The sequence below is a fragment of the Scyliorhinus canicula genome, chromosome 9 (genome assembly GCF_902713615.1).
Source record: "Scyliorhinus canicula chromosome 9, sScyCan1.1, whole genome shotgun sequence".
NCBI lineage: Eukaryota > Metazoa > Chordata > Chondrichthyes > Carcharhiniformes > Scyliorhinidae > Scyliorhinus > Scyliorhinus canicula.
In genome coordinates, this window is record NC_052154.1 from 85,427,515 (window position 1) to 85,441,828 (window position 14,314).

At 47.4% G+C, this 14,314-nt stretch overlaps 1 protein-coding gene across 3 annotated transcripts in view; it reads left to right on the forward strand.

Annotated features, from left to right (window-relative positions):
* Positions 1-14,314, forward strand: part of vac14 (vac14 homolog (S. cerevisiae)) — a 413,902-nt gene that overhangs the window by 25,887 nt on the left and 373,701 nt on the right. For all 3 annotated transcript variants that reach the window (XR_005461858.1, XM_038807077.1, XM_038807078.1), the window contains exon 3: positions 11,928-12,078. Coding sequence is in view for 2 of the 3 variants with exons in the window: in XM_038807077.1 (XP_038663005.1) it covers positions 11,928-12,078 (151 nt within the window). In the remaining variant the exon portion in view is untranslated. The remainder of the gene's footprint in view (positions 1-11,927; positions 12,079-14,314) is intronic.

The following is a 14,314-nucleotide window of genomic DNA, read 5'->3' on the forward strand; positions in this document are numbered from 1 at the left end:
TGTCCATATTCAACAGCGATATCAGATGGTACAATCCTCACTGCTCCTGATCCTTGTCCTTTTTCAATAGCAGAGAGATGGATGCCTGCGATAGTGTAGGTGCGAGTTACCCCCCCACCTCTCCCTAGCCTCATTGTATGCCCTCACCAGCAGTGGCCCCCAGGTCCCCCATGTACATGTCCCCAGGGCTGGGGCCCATCCCCTGAGTGTTCGGATCTTGGCTGCTGTGCGTGTGGTGTTGCCTCCCACAGTGTCCCGGCATCACGGTCTGATTGGGATGCTAGGCAGTGGCTCCCGCATGCTACATTGCTCGGCCACCCATGGGAATCCACTTGGGATCTGTGAAGTGCTCACTTAACCACGAGAGCCAATTCTGCAATAGCCTTCAGACACACGGCCAGAGGCCTCAGCAGTTGTTGGAGGTTATCGATGTGCGGTGGGGCAGATGGTCAGGGTAATGGTTGCCCCCGGAACAGGTACACAAGATCTAGGGGTTGGCATAGCGGAGCTGCGTGTGGTTGCCCTCCCTTCCCCCAGTGGACCACCCCAGCTGAGGGTGCCTACACACACCACTGAGGCGGCACGCCCAGTGCCACTAGGCTCTATATCTGTGAGCGCAGATTGCTAATCACCTCCTCAGCTCCCCACAAAACCCCTTCCGCCATGTTTACGTTTTTAAGAAGGAGCACTAATCAACGCCAGTGTGACCACTTGCTGGAGAGGCCGCTGGATCACGGGAGGCTGTGGGGTGGCACTGTGGTAATTATTGGCTTCTTGCCATGCTATGACGGGATCCAGATTCCACCTACAGGAGCAGGCCGGTTGTATCGCAAACGGTTTTGCGCCCGGCGCAGTTCTCGTTTTTGGCCTCCCACTATTCACTGGCCTTGTCGCGCTCACGCTGGAGAGCAATGGGGCCAGAGAACTGGCCTATTGTCTCTAATGATCTACTCTATAGAAATTGTAGCAACAACCCATTCGGCCTCTCCTTGTAAATATCAATGTGGCTTGAAAGAATGATGATCTCAGTTTTACAACATTTTAAAAAAAAAAATTTTATTGAAAAATTTTGAATTTACACAATAACATCAAACCATACTAAAATACCAACGATAACAGTAATAACAACAATCATAAACCTTCGCCCCTCCTCAATGAACAACCCAACATATTAACAACAACTTAAGTTAACCCAGTGTTAAGTTACACCCCCCCTCCCCCAACAGTCCCTCTTCTGGTGCCTATGCGTACCTCCTGTCTACCTCCAGCATCCTTCCCACCAGTCTATCCCTCTCACTCTTCTCGCTCCTCTCCCTGTGTGCCCGGATGGATATCAGCTCCCCACGAATCACTGCTTTCAGGGCTTCCCAGACCACCCCCACCTGAACCTCCCCCGTATCATTCACCTCGCAGTACCCCTCAATACTTGCCCGGACACTCCTACGCACCTCCTCCTCCGCTAACAACCCTACATCCAACCGCCACAACGGACGCTGGTCCCGCACCTCCCCCATCTCCAACTCCATCCAATGCGGAGCGTGGTCGGAGATTGCAATGGCCGAATACTCTGCCTCCTCCACGCTCGGAATCAGACCCCTACTCACCATGAAGAAGAGAGTAGACCCTATGTACGTGGGAGAAGAAAGAGTACTCCCGTGCCCTCGGCCTCACAGACCTCCATGGATCCACCCCACCCATCTGGTCCATAAACCCTCTCAGTACCCCCCCCCCAAATGATCAGACCTCCCGCCTCGAGATCCGGGACCCGTCCCAACATACGGCTCATAAAGCCCGTGTCGTCCCAATTCGGGGCATACACACTAGCAAGTACCACCTTTTCTCCTTGTAGCCTGCCCCAACCATAACACACCTACCTGCCTTATCCGCCTCAAACGACACATTTTTCCCCACCAGAATCGCCACTCCCCGGTTCTTCACATCCAACCCAGAGTGGAAAACCTGCCCCACCCATCCCTTCCTCAGACGGACCTGGTCCGCCACCTTCAGGTGGGTCTCCTGAAGCATCGCCACATCTGCCTTTAGCCCCCTCAGATGAGCAAGTACCCTCGACCGCTTCACCGGCCCATTCAATCCTTTCGCATTCCAGGTGACCAACCGGATCAGAGGGCGTCCCGCCCCCCTCCCACGTCGACTAGCCATAGCCCGTCGACTGCCCGCCCCAGGCCAGCACCCCCTACCCGACCCAGTCCCCACGGCAACAACACCTCACCTCTGTCCCCCCAGCCCCCACCAGCTCCTTCCTGACCCTACCAGCAGCAACCCGGTATTCCCCTTTCCCCCCCAGGCTAGGAACCCTCCTAGCCGCGAACCGTCCTCCATTGTACTTCCGTGGATCAGCTAACTTCTGCTGACCCCGGAAACTCCTGCCAATAACCCGACCCCTCCCAAAGTGGGATCATCCCCCATCCTATCCCTCCTCCAGGCACCGCTCCCGCGCGGGGAAGAACCAGTTAAGGCCCCCCCCCTCCCGTCATCATCTCCACCCCCCAGCCCCGCAGCGCGGGAAACCGGAGGAAAGCCCGCGCTTTCGCACTGCCCCACCACACCCTTCTGACGCAGCGCCCAAATACCAGCCCCACTCCATACCCCCAACCCAACATAGAATACAACAAACCCCCCCAACCCTCCCCGCAAGTTACAAAACTCAAACAATGCCCCACAGCAAAAAACATAACAGAACAACACCCCCATAAATACCTATATCAAAATTGTAAAAGTACAGAAAAAGAGAACACAGCAACAGCACAGCAACCCCTAGTTCAAGTCCAGTTTCTCCGTCCGCACGAAAGCCCACGCCTCCTCCGGGGAATCAAAATAATAATGCCGATCCGAATAAGTTACCCACAGGCGCGCAGGCTGCGACATTCCGAACTTAATCTTCTTCTTGTAAAGCACCTCTTTCGTCCGATTAAACCCGGACCTCCGCTTAGCCACCTCCGCGCTCCAATCCTGGTAGATCCTTACTACCCCATTCTCCTAGTTGCTGCTCTTCACTCTCTTGGCCCAGCGCAGCACACACTCCCGATCATTGAACCGGTGGAACATCACCAGCACCGCACGCAGGGGTTCATTCTCCTTAGGCCTCCTGGCCAGTACCCTGTGGGCTCCCTCCAGCTCCAAGGGCAGATGGAAAGACCCGGCCCCCACTAGCGAGTTCAGCATCGCAGCCACGTAGGTTGTCAGGTCCGACCCCTCCAGCCCCTCCGCAAGGCCCAAGATCCGCAGATTTTTCCGCCTCATGCGGTGATCAAGCTCCTTGAAGCGGTCCTGCCACTTCTTGTGGAGCGCCTTGTGTTCCTCCACCTTACTCATGAGGGTCCCGGCCTCTTCCTCTCGTTCAGTGGCCTGCGTCTGCAGCTCCTTGATGGCAGCACCCTGGGTCGTCTGAATCTCCGACAGCCTTTTGTTCGTTTCCTGCAGAGAGCTCAGTACCTCAGCCTTGAAATCTGCAAAACAGCGCAGGAGAGCAGCTTGTTGCTCCAGGGCCCACTGCTTCCACTCCTCTGGAGCTCCGCCGGCCGCCATCTTGGATTCCTTCCCCCGTTTTTTCTGGGGAGCTGCTGCCGTTTTTTCCCCCTTTCCACTCCGAGTTCGAGTCATGGACTGCGGAGGAAAGTCGATCAGCACACCTTCTTCCACTGGGAGACGTCGAAAAAGTTCCGTTTTGGGCTCTAAAAAGAGCCGAAAAGTCCGTTTGAAACGGGAGCTCCCAAATGTGCGGCTTCCTACGTCATCGCCGCCACCGGAAGTGTCAGTTTTACAACATTTTAATTGCACATTCTACAGCCCCAACGTCTGTCTGTCTTATAAACCAGGTTTGGAAAAAACATCACTGCAACAGATATATACACATCCTTTTTTTAAAAATGTTATAAATTTAGAGTACCCGATTATTTTTTCAATTAAGGGGCAATTTAGCACGGCCAATTCACCTACCCTGCACGTGGGTTGTGGGGGTGAGACACATGTAGACACTGGGAGAATGTGCAAACTCCACGTGGACAGTGACCCGGCCTGGGATCGAACCCGGTCCTCAGTGCTGTGAGGCAGCAGTGCCAACCACTATGCCACCATGCCACCCAGATATATACACATCCTAACCCTGGTTATTAAAATTACTATTGTACCAGATCTATATAATACAATATATATGTACAAATTTCTTGCATTCATTTCAATATGCACAGGCATTATCAGCCATGACTCAGTTGGTATTACTCATCTGAGCATCAATTTAGACGCTTAAGCACATATTCTAGGTGTGGTAATGCTCCTCCACTGCATTGTTGGGGATTCCATGCTTCGGGTGAAAGATAAAACTGAGCTCCTGATGACCCCTCTGGGGGATGTAAAAGATCCCATGGCACTGTTTTGGACAGGAGAAGTTCTCCTCGTGTCCTGGCCAATATTTATGCCTGAAAATAGATAAATAAAATGATCTTATTACTGTTTGTCGGAGCCTGGAGTGTGCAAAATGGCTGCTGTTTCCTTTGTTACACCAGTGTTAAGAAAATGTCCCTCATTGGCTGTAAAGTAGTATGGAACACCCTGTTGTGACACAACGTGCTGCATAAATGCAAGTTTTTCCAGCCTTCATTTAATAATGCAAATAAATAAACCAACACTTGCCACACCATGCCTCCCAGTCAGTCTTTCACACTGAATTTTATTCATTCATAGATTGCTGGCAAGACCAGCGTTTGTTGCCATCTGCACTGTTGCAGTCCTTGTGGTATAGGTGCGCCCTCTATTCTCTCAAGGAGGGAGTTAGAGGGCATTGGCAATAGTGATGAAATGGTGAGTTGCTGCATGCATCTTATGAATGGTACATGCTGCCAGTGTGCCAGTGGTGGAGAGAGTGAATGCCGAAAGTGATGTATTAGGTGTCAATCAAATTGGCTGCTTTGTCCGATTTGTGTTGAGCTGTACTTGTACAGGCAAGTGGGGAGTATTTCACCACTCTCTTGACTTAAAGATGGGGAGAGGCTTTGGAAATCAGCAGGTGAGTTACTTACTGCAGAAATTTCAGGCTATGACCTCCATTGGCCACAGTATTTTTGTGAATAATACTTGTTTTTTTGCTAATGTTAAGGCATCAGCTAGGCTAGTGGCATTGACTGTCGAGGGGAGATGGTCAGACACTCTTGTTGGAGATGGCCATTGCCTGGCACTTGTCTGGCATGAATGTTACTATTTCCTTATCAGTCCAAGCCTGAATGTTGCCCAGGCGATGCTGTGTGCAGGCATATCCTGTTCAATATGCAAGGAATCGTGAGTGGTATAGAACACTGAGCAAACATCAGTGATGATCCCATTTCTGACCTTGTAATGGATGGAATGTCACTGATGAAGCAGCTAAAGATGTTTGGGCCCAACCACAATGCTCTTCCTTGGTGCTAGGTATGACTCCAACCAGTAGAGAAGTTTGTCCCTGATTCTCATTGACTTCAATTTTGCTTACTCCTATTGCCTTAACATCTGGCTGGTTTAGCTCACTCAGCTAAATCGCTGGCTTTTAAAGCAGACCAAGCAGGCCAGCAGCACGGTTCGATTCCCGTACCAGCCTCCCCGGACAGGCGCCGGAATGTGGCGACTAGGGGCTTTTCACAGTAACTTCATTGAAGCCTACTCGTGACAATAAGCGATTTTCATTTTCATTTTCAAGGACAGTCACTCTGGCCTCACCGTGGGGATTTCGCTCTTTTACCCATGTTTGGAAGCTGTAATATAGTCTGGAGCTGATTGGCGTTGGTTGAACCCAAGGTGATGATCCGATTACTCTGCCTGTGTTTGACCTGATATCTTGAGAATTCATGACATTGTCCCGGAGTGGTTCTTTCATGAATGAATTTCATTGTGCTACCACATCTCCTGGTTCTGTCCTGCCGGTGGACAGGGTATACCCGGAGATGGTGACAGAGGAGCCTGGGAGGACATTGGTTGAAAGGTATGTTTATGGTGAGTATGACTATGTCAGGTTGTTGTTGAAGATTACATAAGTGAATTGATCATACTTGATGCAAATCAAGTTAAGCTTAGATTTGGAGATCTTACTGGAATTTCTTCTTTGTACTGTGCTGGAAACCTTGAAGTAATTGCTTGGTCTTCAGGCTTTCACAATGTATATTTTTCCAATATATCTTTTAACATTCCTGACAATTTGGGGAGAAGAGGAGATGGCATCTCTTGAGATGCACATAGTTTTATGTGAATTTTAGGCGATGTATATAAAATAATTGGGCCCTCTCTATTTAGTATAACTTTCGGGCGAAGAATATAATAATAATCTTTTTATTGTCACAAGTAGACTTACATGAACACTGCAATGAAGTTACTGTCAAAAGCCCCTAGTTGCTTTTCGGCACCTATTCGGGTAGACGGAGAATTCCAAATTCTCAGCTGGTATGTGGATTGAACCCGCACTGCTGACCTTGTTCTGCATTACAAACCAGCTGTCTAGCCCACTGAGTTAAACCAGCCCTAAAGGTCTAGAGAATATAGGTCTATGACAAATGTAAATCTCTGGGTAATTGTATACATATATCTCATCTGTAGTGTTTTGCTTCATTTGTGAAGGTGTCAAGTGATTCTGTTGAATTTCCTTTCTTAAATTCTGGCCAATTCCTCATCTCCGTTTCCTTTCCTCCACTATTGATTAATGTGCCTTTAGCTGCCTGGACCTCTACTTCTGGACTTCCCTCACTAAAGCTCTCCACTTTATATCTCCCTCTGTATTCCTTAAAGACGTCCTTAAAACCCAACTCTTTATCAAGCTGTTGGTCCCCTGTGCTCCAATATCTCTTTGTGACTTGATGTCAAACTGTGTCTGGTAACACTCCTGTGCAAGGCCTCAGCATATTTTACCACTAGAAAGGTGCTATATAAAAGCAAGTTGTAGTATCGCACCTTCTCTGAGGGAGTGAAAGTGGTGGCCCAATGAAGTAGAATGCCTGCTCCCAGTGCTGCTCGGGGTGGGCAGCCTTTTTCCTCGCCCTCCCCTGTGAGGAGAACTGCACTGTGTGTCTCCCCACTAAGATCGTGAGTGAGGAGCTAATTGAGTGTCTCCAGTGCATTTTATTTCATTAAAGCACCAGTTTTGGGTGAAAGGGTGGCAGAACAATTCTTAATTTTACAAGCCAATGGTTTCATAGAGCAGAATCCACAACTCACCATTTCTAAATCAGTGTGTAAGCAGCTTAAGATGTAGCATCCGTGTCTTCAACATAGTGCCATATGTTCACAGGGATTCCCAAGATACTTTGATTACAATTGGATAGGTGAGAGCGTAGCCAAGCAAGTTCATGAGCTTGACGAGAAGAGAGCTGTTGGCGTGATATTTTTGCAGTGTCCTCTGCTTTCTGCATTGACAGCACTGAATTGCCTTAGTTAAATGACTATGTTTTCAAAATCATAGAACCCTACAGTGCAGAAGGAGACCATTTGGCCCATCAAGTCTGCAACGGCCCTCTGAAACAGCACCCCACCTAGGCCCAAACCCTGTAACGGCACCTAGGGCCAATTTGGCATAGCCAATCCACCTAACTTGCACATCTTTTGGACTGTTGGAGGAAAAGGGAACACCCGGAGGAAACCCTACCCGGAGGAAATCAAGGCAGGGTACCTATGAGTGCATTGATAGTAAAGGTACTTTTGAGTGTGCCAGTACATACAAGATCATTTGGTACAGAGGAAGCAGCTTTTGCCTTTTCCACTCACTGCCTAACTTTTTTTAAATGTTTCCAATTAGGGGGCAATTTAGTGTGGCCAAATCATCTACCCTGCATATCTTTGGGTTGGTTGGGGGGAGGCGGGGGGGTGGGGGGGGGGGGGGGGGGGGCGCAAGCAGACATGGAGAGAATGTGCAAACTCCACACCGACAGTGATCCGAGGCTGGGATCAAATCCGGGTCTTCAGTACTGTGAGGCAGCAGTGCTAACCACTGTGGCACCGGGCCACCCCAGATCACTGCCCAACTTGAAGAATTGTCATGACACTGGGTGGAGTATGTTTGTGATTTGATTACAAAATTGATTGTTACTACTGGGGAATCTATAGTTGCCACTCTTAAATTGAGACCTTTTTCAGAGAGCAGCCAATTATTTTACCTGAAATCATTCAAGGATTCTCTTCATTGGGTGATCTCAGCTTCTATGTAACTTTTGACATGGCCGCCCACACCATCTTCCTGTTGCACCTTCTTCTCCCATTGCCCAGCTCAAATCCTCACTTGGTTGCACACATTGTATTGTGGTCATATATCATGCAAGCCATGATCCTCACCAATGGAACCCCACAGACCCAATACGTGTGCAAACTGAGGTCAAACAGGGTTGCACCAATGCTCTTTATCTTTCTTGCAGCAACACTCCGTAACCATAAAGTTCCCCGCTGGAGTGGAGCTAACCTACCGGACAAGCAGGAAACTGTTCAACCTCCAATGCTTCAAGGTCAGAACCTAGACCACCCAAACCTCTGTCATTGAGCTGCAGTGTGCAGACCACGCCCGTGTGTAGGCACATTCAGAGGGCAAGCTACAGCCCGCTCCTGCCACACACAACTGCCCCAAGACCATCAAGATTCACACATTTCCCACACCTTTGGAGCCTCCTCTCGGTGTGAGCAGACATTGACAACAAAATCGAGCATCAACTCCAATGTGCCAGTGCAGTCTTCCGACGGCTGAGGAACAGTGTGTTCAAAGACTGAGACCTCAAATCCAGCGGCAAGCTCATGGTCTACGGAGCAGCCGTGATCCTCACCGTCCTGTGTGCATCAGAAACCTGGAAAATATACAGCAGACACCTCAAATCCCTGGAGCAATATCACCAACGTTGCCTCCGCAATGCCTTGCAAATCCACCGACAGGATAGGCGCAGCAACGTGAGAGTCCTGTCCCGGGCCAATATCCCCAGTATCGAGGCACTGGTTACAGTCAACTAGCTCATGAGGTCAACTTCCATGTGTACGCTGGAAACAGCCAGCATTGCCTTCCAAATCTCCACAACTGCTTGTGTTGTCAGACTGTGTGTTTTTGATAATTAGTAAATTACTTCACTTAAATATTTGAAAGGCTGAAGCCATCATCTTTGGCCTCCTTCAAAAGCTTACCACAACACCTGGGTTAGGCCAAACTGTCTGCAACCTCAGCGGTCAAAGTGACTGAGTGTATCGTTTGACCTCCTGACCTCCCCATTAAGATGGACTACTTCCAAATTGTAACCTTGCCCAATCTCAGGCCATTGCTTCTGGAACCCTTGTCTCTACTTTTGACATCTCCTGTTGACTATTCCAGTGCCCTTCAGATTGGCTTCCCATCTTCTAACCTTCAAACATCAGCTGATCCAAGCTTCAGTTGCTCAGAGTCCAATTAGTGAGACGGTGATGTGGTAATGTCACTGAACTAGTAATCCAGAACACCAGGCTATTGCTCTGGGGATGTTGGTTCAAATCCCACCAGGGCAGTTGGTATAATTTAAATTCAATGAATGAATCTAGAATATAAAAGCTAGTTGACCATTAAGCCAATTGATTGTTGGGGAAAAAACATATTTTTTTAATGTTTGTTTTTTGCGTGATGTGGGCTTCGCTGGCTAGGCTAGCATTTGTTGCTCATCCCTAATTGCCCTTGAGAATGTGGTGGTGAGCTGCCTTCTTGAACCGCTACAGTGCATGTGGTGTAGGTACACGCACTGTGCTATTAAGGAGGGAGTTCCAGTGACGGAACGGCGATATATTTCCAAGTCACTGTTGCGAGTGACTTGGAGTAGAACTTCCAGGTGGTGGTGTTCCCATGTATTTATTGTCCTTGTCCTTCTAGATGATATTGGTCGTAGGTTTGGAAGGGGCTGCCTGAGGAATCTTGGTGAGTTCCTACAGTGCATCTTGCAGATGGTACACGTGGATGCTATTGTGTGTTAGTGGTGGAAGGAGTGAATGTTTTTGGAAGGGATGCCAATTCAGCGGGCTGCTTTGTCCTGGATGCTGTTGAGCTTCTTGAGTGTTTTTTGCACTCATTCAGGCGAGTGGGGAGTAACCGTCACACTCATGATTTGTGACTTGGAGGTGGTGGACAGACTTTGGGGAGTCAGGAGGTGAATTACTCTCCATAGGACTCCGAGCACCTGACCTGCTTTTGCAGCCACAGTATTTATATGGCTGGTCCAGTTCAGTTTATTTAGGGCATGAAATCTGCAGTCCTTACCAGGTCTGGCTGACATGTGATCCACAGCAATGTGGTTGCCTCTTAACTGTCTTCTGAAATGGCCATGCAACCAGTCAGAAGAAGGGAAATTAGGGATGGCAACAAATGTCAGCCTTGCCAGTGACACCCACAGCCCATGGAAGAATATTTTTAAAATCTGCAGCGAACCCATATCCCCCATCATCCCTTGTCCTTGCGTTCCTACAGTGATTTCCAATACCACAGATTTAAAATAAATTATTTGTTTCTGTATTTCATAATCTATGTTCCACCTTTTGAACCTCCCATCAAACTACACCCCCCATCCTCTCCATCAATCTTCTTTCCTTTGACTCTGACCTCTCCTACACAGCTCTCCTCCCCATCGTCTGGAATTTCTACTTGTGCTCACTGTTTAGGATCTGAATTACGTTGGCTGTTTAGGATCTGAATTACGTTGGCCTGTTCGTGTGTTGAGTGGTCTTTCAGCCTAACTGGCCTATGTGGATGTTTGTGCTTCCAACCACCTTTACCTAACCCTATCAACATAACTGTCCATTCTTGTCTCGGTTCCTGATAAATGCTATTCACTTCATAAACTACCCTTTGTGGTAGCGTGTTCCACATTCCACAATCTCTGGTTAAAGAAGTTTCTCTTGAATTCTCTATTATTACCTAACTTATATATCTGGCACTTAGTGGAAGCATCTCCTCTGCATCTACCTTATTTTTTTAAATTTAGAGTACCCAATTATTTTTTTTCCAATTAAAGGGCTATTTAGCACGGTCAATCCACCTAGCCTGCACATCTTTTGGGTTGTGGGGGCGAAACCTACTCAAACACTGGGAGAATGTGCAAACTCCACACAGTCAGTGACCCAGAGCCGGGATCGAACCTGGGACCTCGGCGCCGTGAGGCAGCAGTACTAACCACTGTGCTACCGTGTTGCCCTTGCATCTCCCCTATTGAACCCTTTTGTAATCTTAACCTTTATCATTAATCTATGAATTGTTCTTAAATCAGACTGGGTCCAAACAAGTTTATTTATTGTTGCTGAGTGGACAGCCAACATGACTTGGACAATTCATTTAGATTGGAAATCTGGTGGAGCATCACATGTACAGTTGATTTAGAAAGCCTCATCAAAGACTTCTCACAACAGCGCTTTAATATAGCCCAAGTACTACATTTACAGGAATCTGAAGGGTCAGAATTAATTTGAGACTTGATGAGCAAAAGACATGGTGCTTTATATAGAAGGTGACAGGATATCTGTTTATTTAAATAGCTGCTCACTCATTAGCTGTCTACAGTCCTTGACAGTTCGTCAGGTCTTGGAGTGATCAATGGTAAAAAGCCTTATTTATATACTTGTTAATTAGCATTCCTCCTAATTTGCTGTTTTCTCCATTCCTGAACTGGCTCTCGCAGGCGAACAGTGACATGGAGACCAGCAACTTAACTTGTGTATGAGCTGAGAAAGTGTCAGCAAAGTTAGGTCTGAGGGAAGAATGTCATTAACACTGTTCCAGATCCTGTGCTCAAATCACTGGAGTTGACTCTGTGATCACTCGGCAAATGCACTGGAGGACACCTGGAGCTGAGATTAAATCCGTACATGAGTGAGAAACCAACACCTTGATGAAGGGAGGGCATTGGGCAGCTGAGAGAAAATGGCAGCAGTTCCAGACAATTAAGTAATATAGATTTTTGTCCTCTTCTCAGGTTGGTGCGAGAGTTTGTAGCACAGAATAACATTGGGCAAATCAAACATGTGATCCAAATCCTGTCCCAGGAATTTGCACTCTCACAGCATCCTCATAGCCGTAAAGGTGGCCTCATCGGTCTTGCAGCCTGCTCCATCGCTCTTGGCAAGGTGAGTAACATGTTCACCAAGTGATGCATTCATTGCTTAAAATAAATGATAAACTGATTATTTCAGGTTTAATTAATTCTCTTCTCTCTGATAATCCTTTGATATTTCACAAACTTCTTTTCTAAGCTCTTTTACTGGTGGTATTTATCCTTTCCCCATATAAACACCACCATTTGCTTTTCTGTCCCCATGGCTTGCAGATTGTGGCCTTGGACGCGCACTGACCAGCATAACTGCAGATATGTTGGTTGCTCTCAGATGAGCGTTAAAGATTGAAAGGCACTATTTGAAAAAGAATAGGAGGGTTTTCTCTGATGTTCTGGGCAACATGGTGTGATGTTCTTTGTATAGTTCTCCAAGATGGCTAAAAGCGTAGTGTTAACAAAGAACATCGAGCTATGTATTTGAAACAAACCTAGTTTATTTTACATTACTTCCAATGGTTCGTACACTTCACTAAGTAGTAGCTAATAAAACAATAGTATAAAATCTATGTTACATAAATCTCTAATATCTTTTTAGTACAGCTAACAATCTATCTCAACCTCTCACTATCCTTCATGACCTTCTCCCGACTACCTAGAGACGCAGGGCGCGATTCTCCACTCCCCACGCTGCGTGGGAGAATCGCGGGAGACCCCCCCGACAAATTTCACGCCCCCCGCGATTCCCCCCCCCCCCCCCCCCCCCCACCCGGCTCGCAAGAATTGCCATGGGCCGAGCGGCCTGCTGTTCGCGACCGTTTCATGCCCGTTTGGGGCTTGTAGGGGGCCTGGTGGGGAATGAGCGCCACGACTGTGCTTGGGAGGGGACAGGCGCGCGATCGGTGCCCACCGATCGTCGGGCCGGCGTCTCAATCGGATGCACTATTTCCCCTCCGCCGCCCCGCAAGACCAAGCCGCCACGTCTTGCGGGGCGGCTTGTGCATGCGCGGCTGACGTCATTAGGCGCGCCGGCCGCGTCATTCTCGGCGCGATGACCCCGCGTCCGAGATTTACGGAGCACCGCTCCTAGCCCTGCCGGGAGGGGAGAATAGGGGGCGAGGAGCGGCCTCTGAGGCCGTTATGAAACTCAGCCGAGTTCACGACGGCCCTCCCGATTTTTCCCGGGAGCGGAGAATTCCGCCCGCAGCCTTTTACTATAAGACTACTCTGAGTTGCCATCTAGTGTTGAGATACGTGAACATCATCTTGTTAACCCTTTACTCTCCTTACATCCTTACATTATACATATCATTACACATGGGCCCATCAATCAACACTTGGAACTGATTATCTGGTTTCTTATTTCATTTTCTGTTTGCAAGAGCCTGTTGTGTGCAAAATGGTGACAATGTTTCACTCCATTACACCCAGTGTATATCTGGCACTTCAGCAACTGCTTTATTAACTGTCAACACTTTTGAGATGTCCTAAGGTTTTAAAATATATAAATCCACATCTTTACTTAATACGGTTAAAATAATTTTAAATAGAGTCTCAGGCAACAATTTGTCACATGAAACGGGAAGGTTTTAAGTGTCTTTCAGTATTGAAATTCCCTTTGCAAACAGCAATTAAACTCTGAGCTCAAACTGTATTTACTTCCAAGAATTAGACTTTATGAACTTCAATTGTGATGATGTATTTTGCTTCTATTAAATTATTGATTTGAATCACTTTATACCAGCTACATTATAGATAAAATGGCTGACTATGGTCCCAGTAAGCTGTCTCTAAAGAGCATGGAAAGCGCATTTTTTTCTTCGAGCAAAGACCATTTAATATACATAAAGTATGACTTGGTAACACCTTGGCTGGTACTTTTAATGTGTTAAATATTTTAATATCCATTATGGTGTTCAGTTACAACTGTGTATTTGTCAAAGTGCTGCCAATGTTTTAATTTAAATGGAAGGAAATGCAGTTTTCTCTCTGCGAATGGATTCTTCCTCCCTCAAAGAAATATGCAGGTTGCCTGTATGGACAAAATTGCCTGAAAAATCAATTGCCAATTAAAGGAAGCCTGAACGGTATTCCGGGATCTAGTTATTCTGCATGGGAAATATAAAATATGAACAACAGTTGACCATTTAACTCCCAAGCCTGTTTCGGCATTTCAATTACATCATGACTAATCTGTATCTTAACTTCATTTACCTGTCACGCCTCCACAAGAATTGAGGGGAATAATGATGTTTTAAGTTATTGTGATGCACTGAAGATTGTTCACTTATCTGCTTAAGTTGAACGAGCTT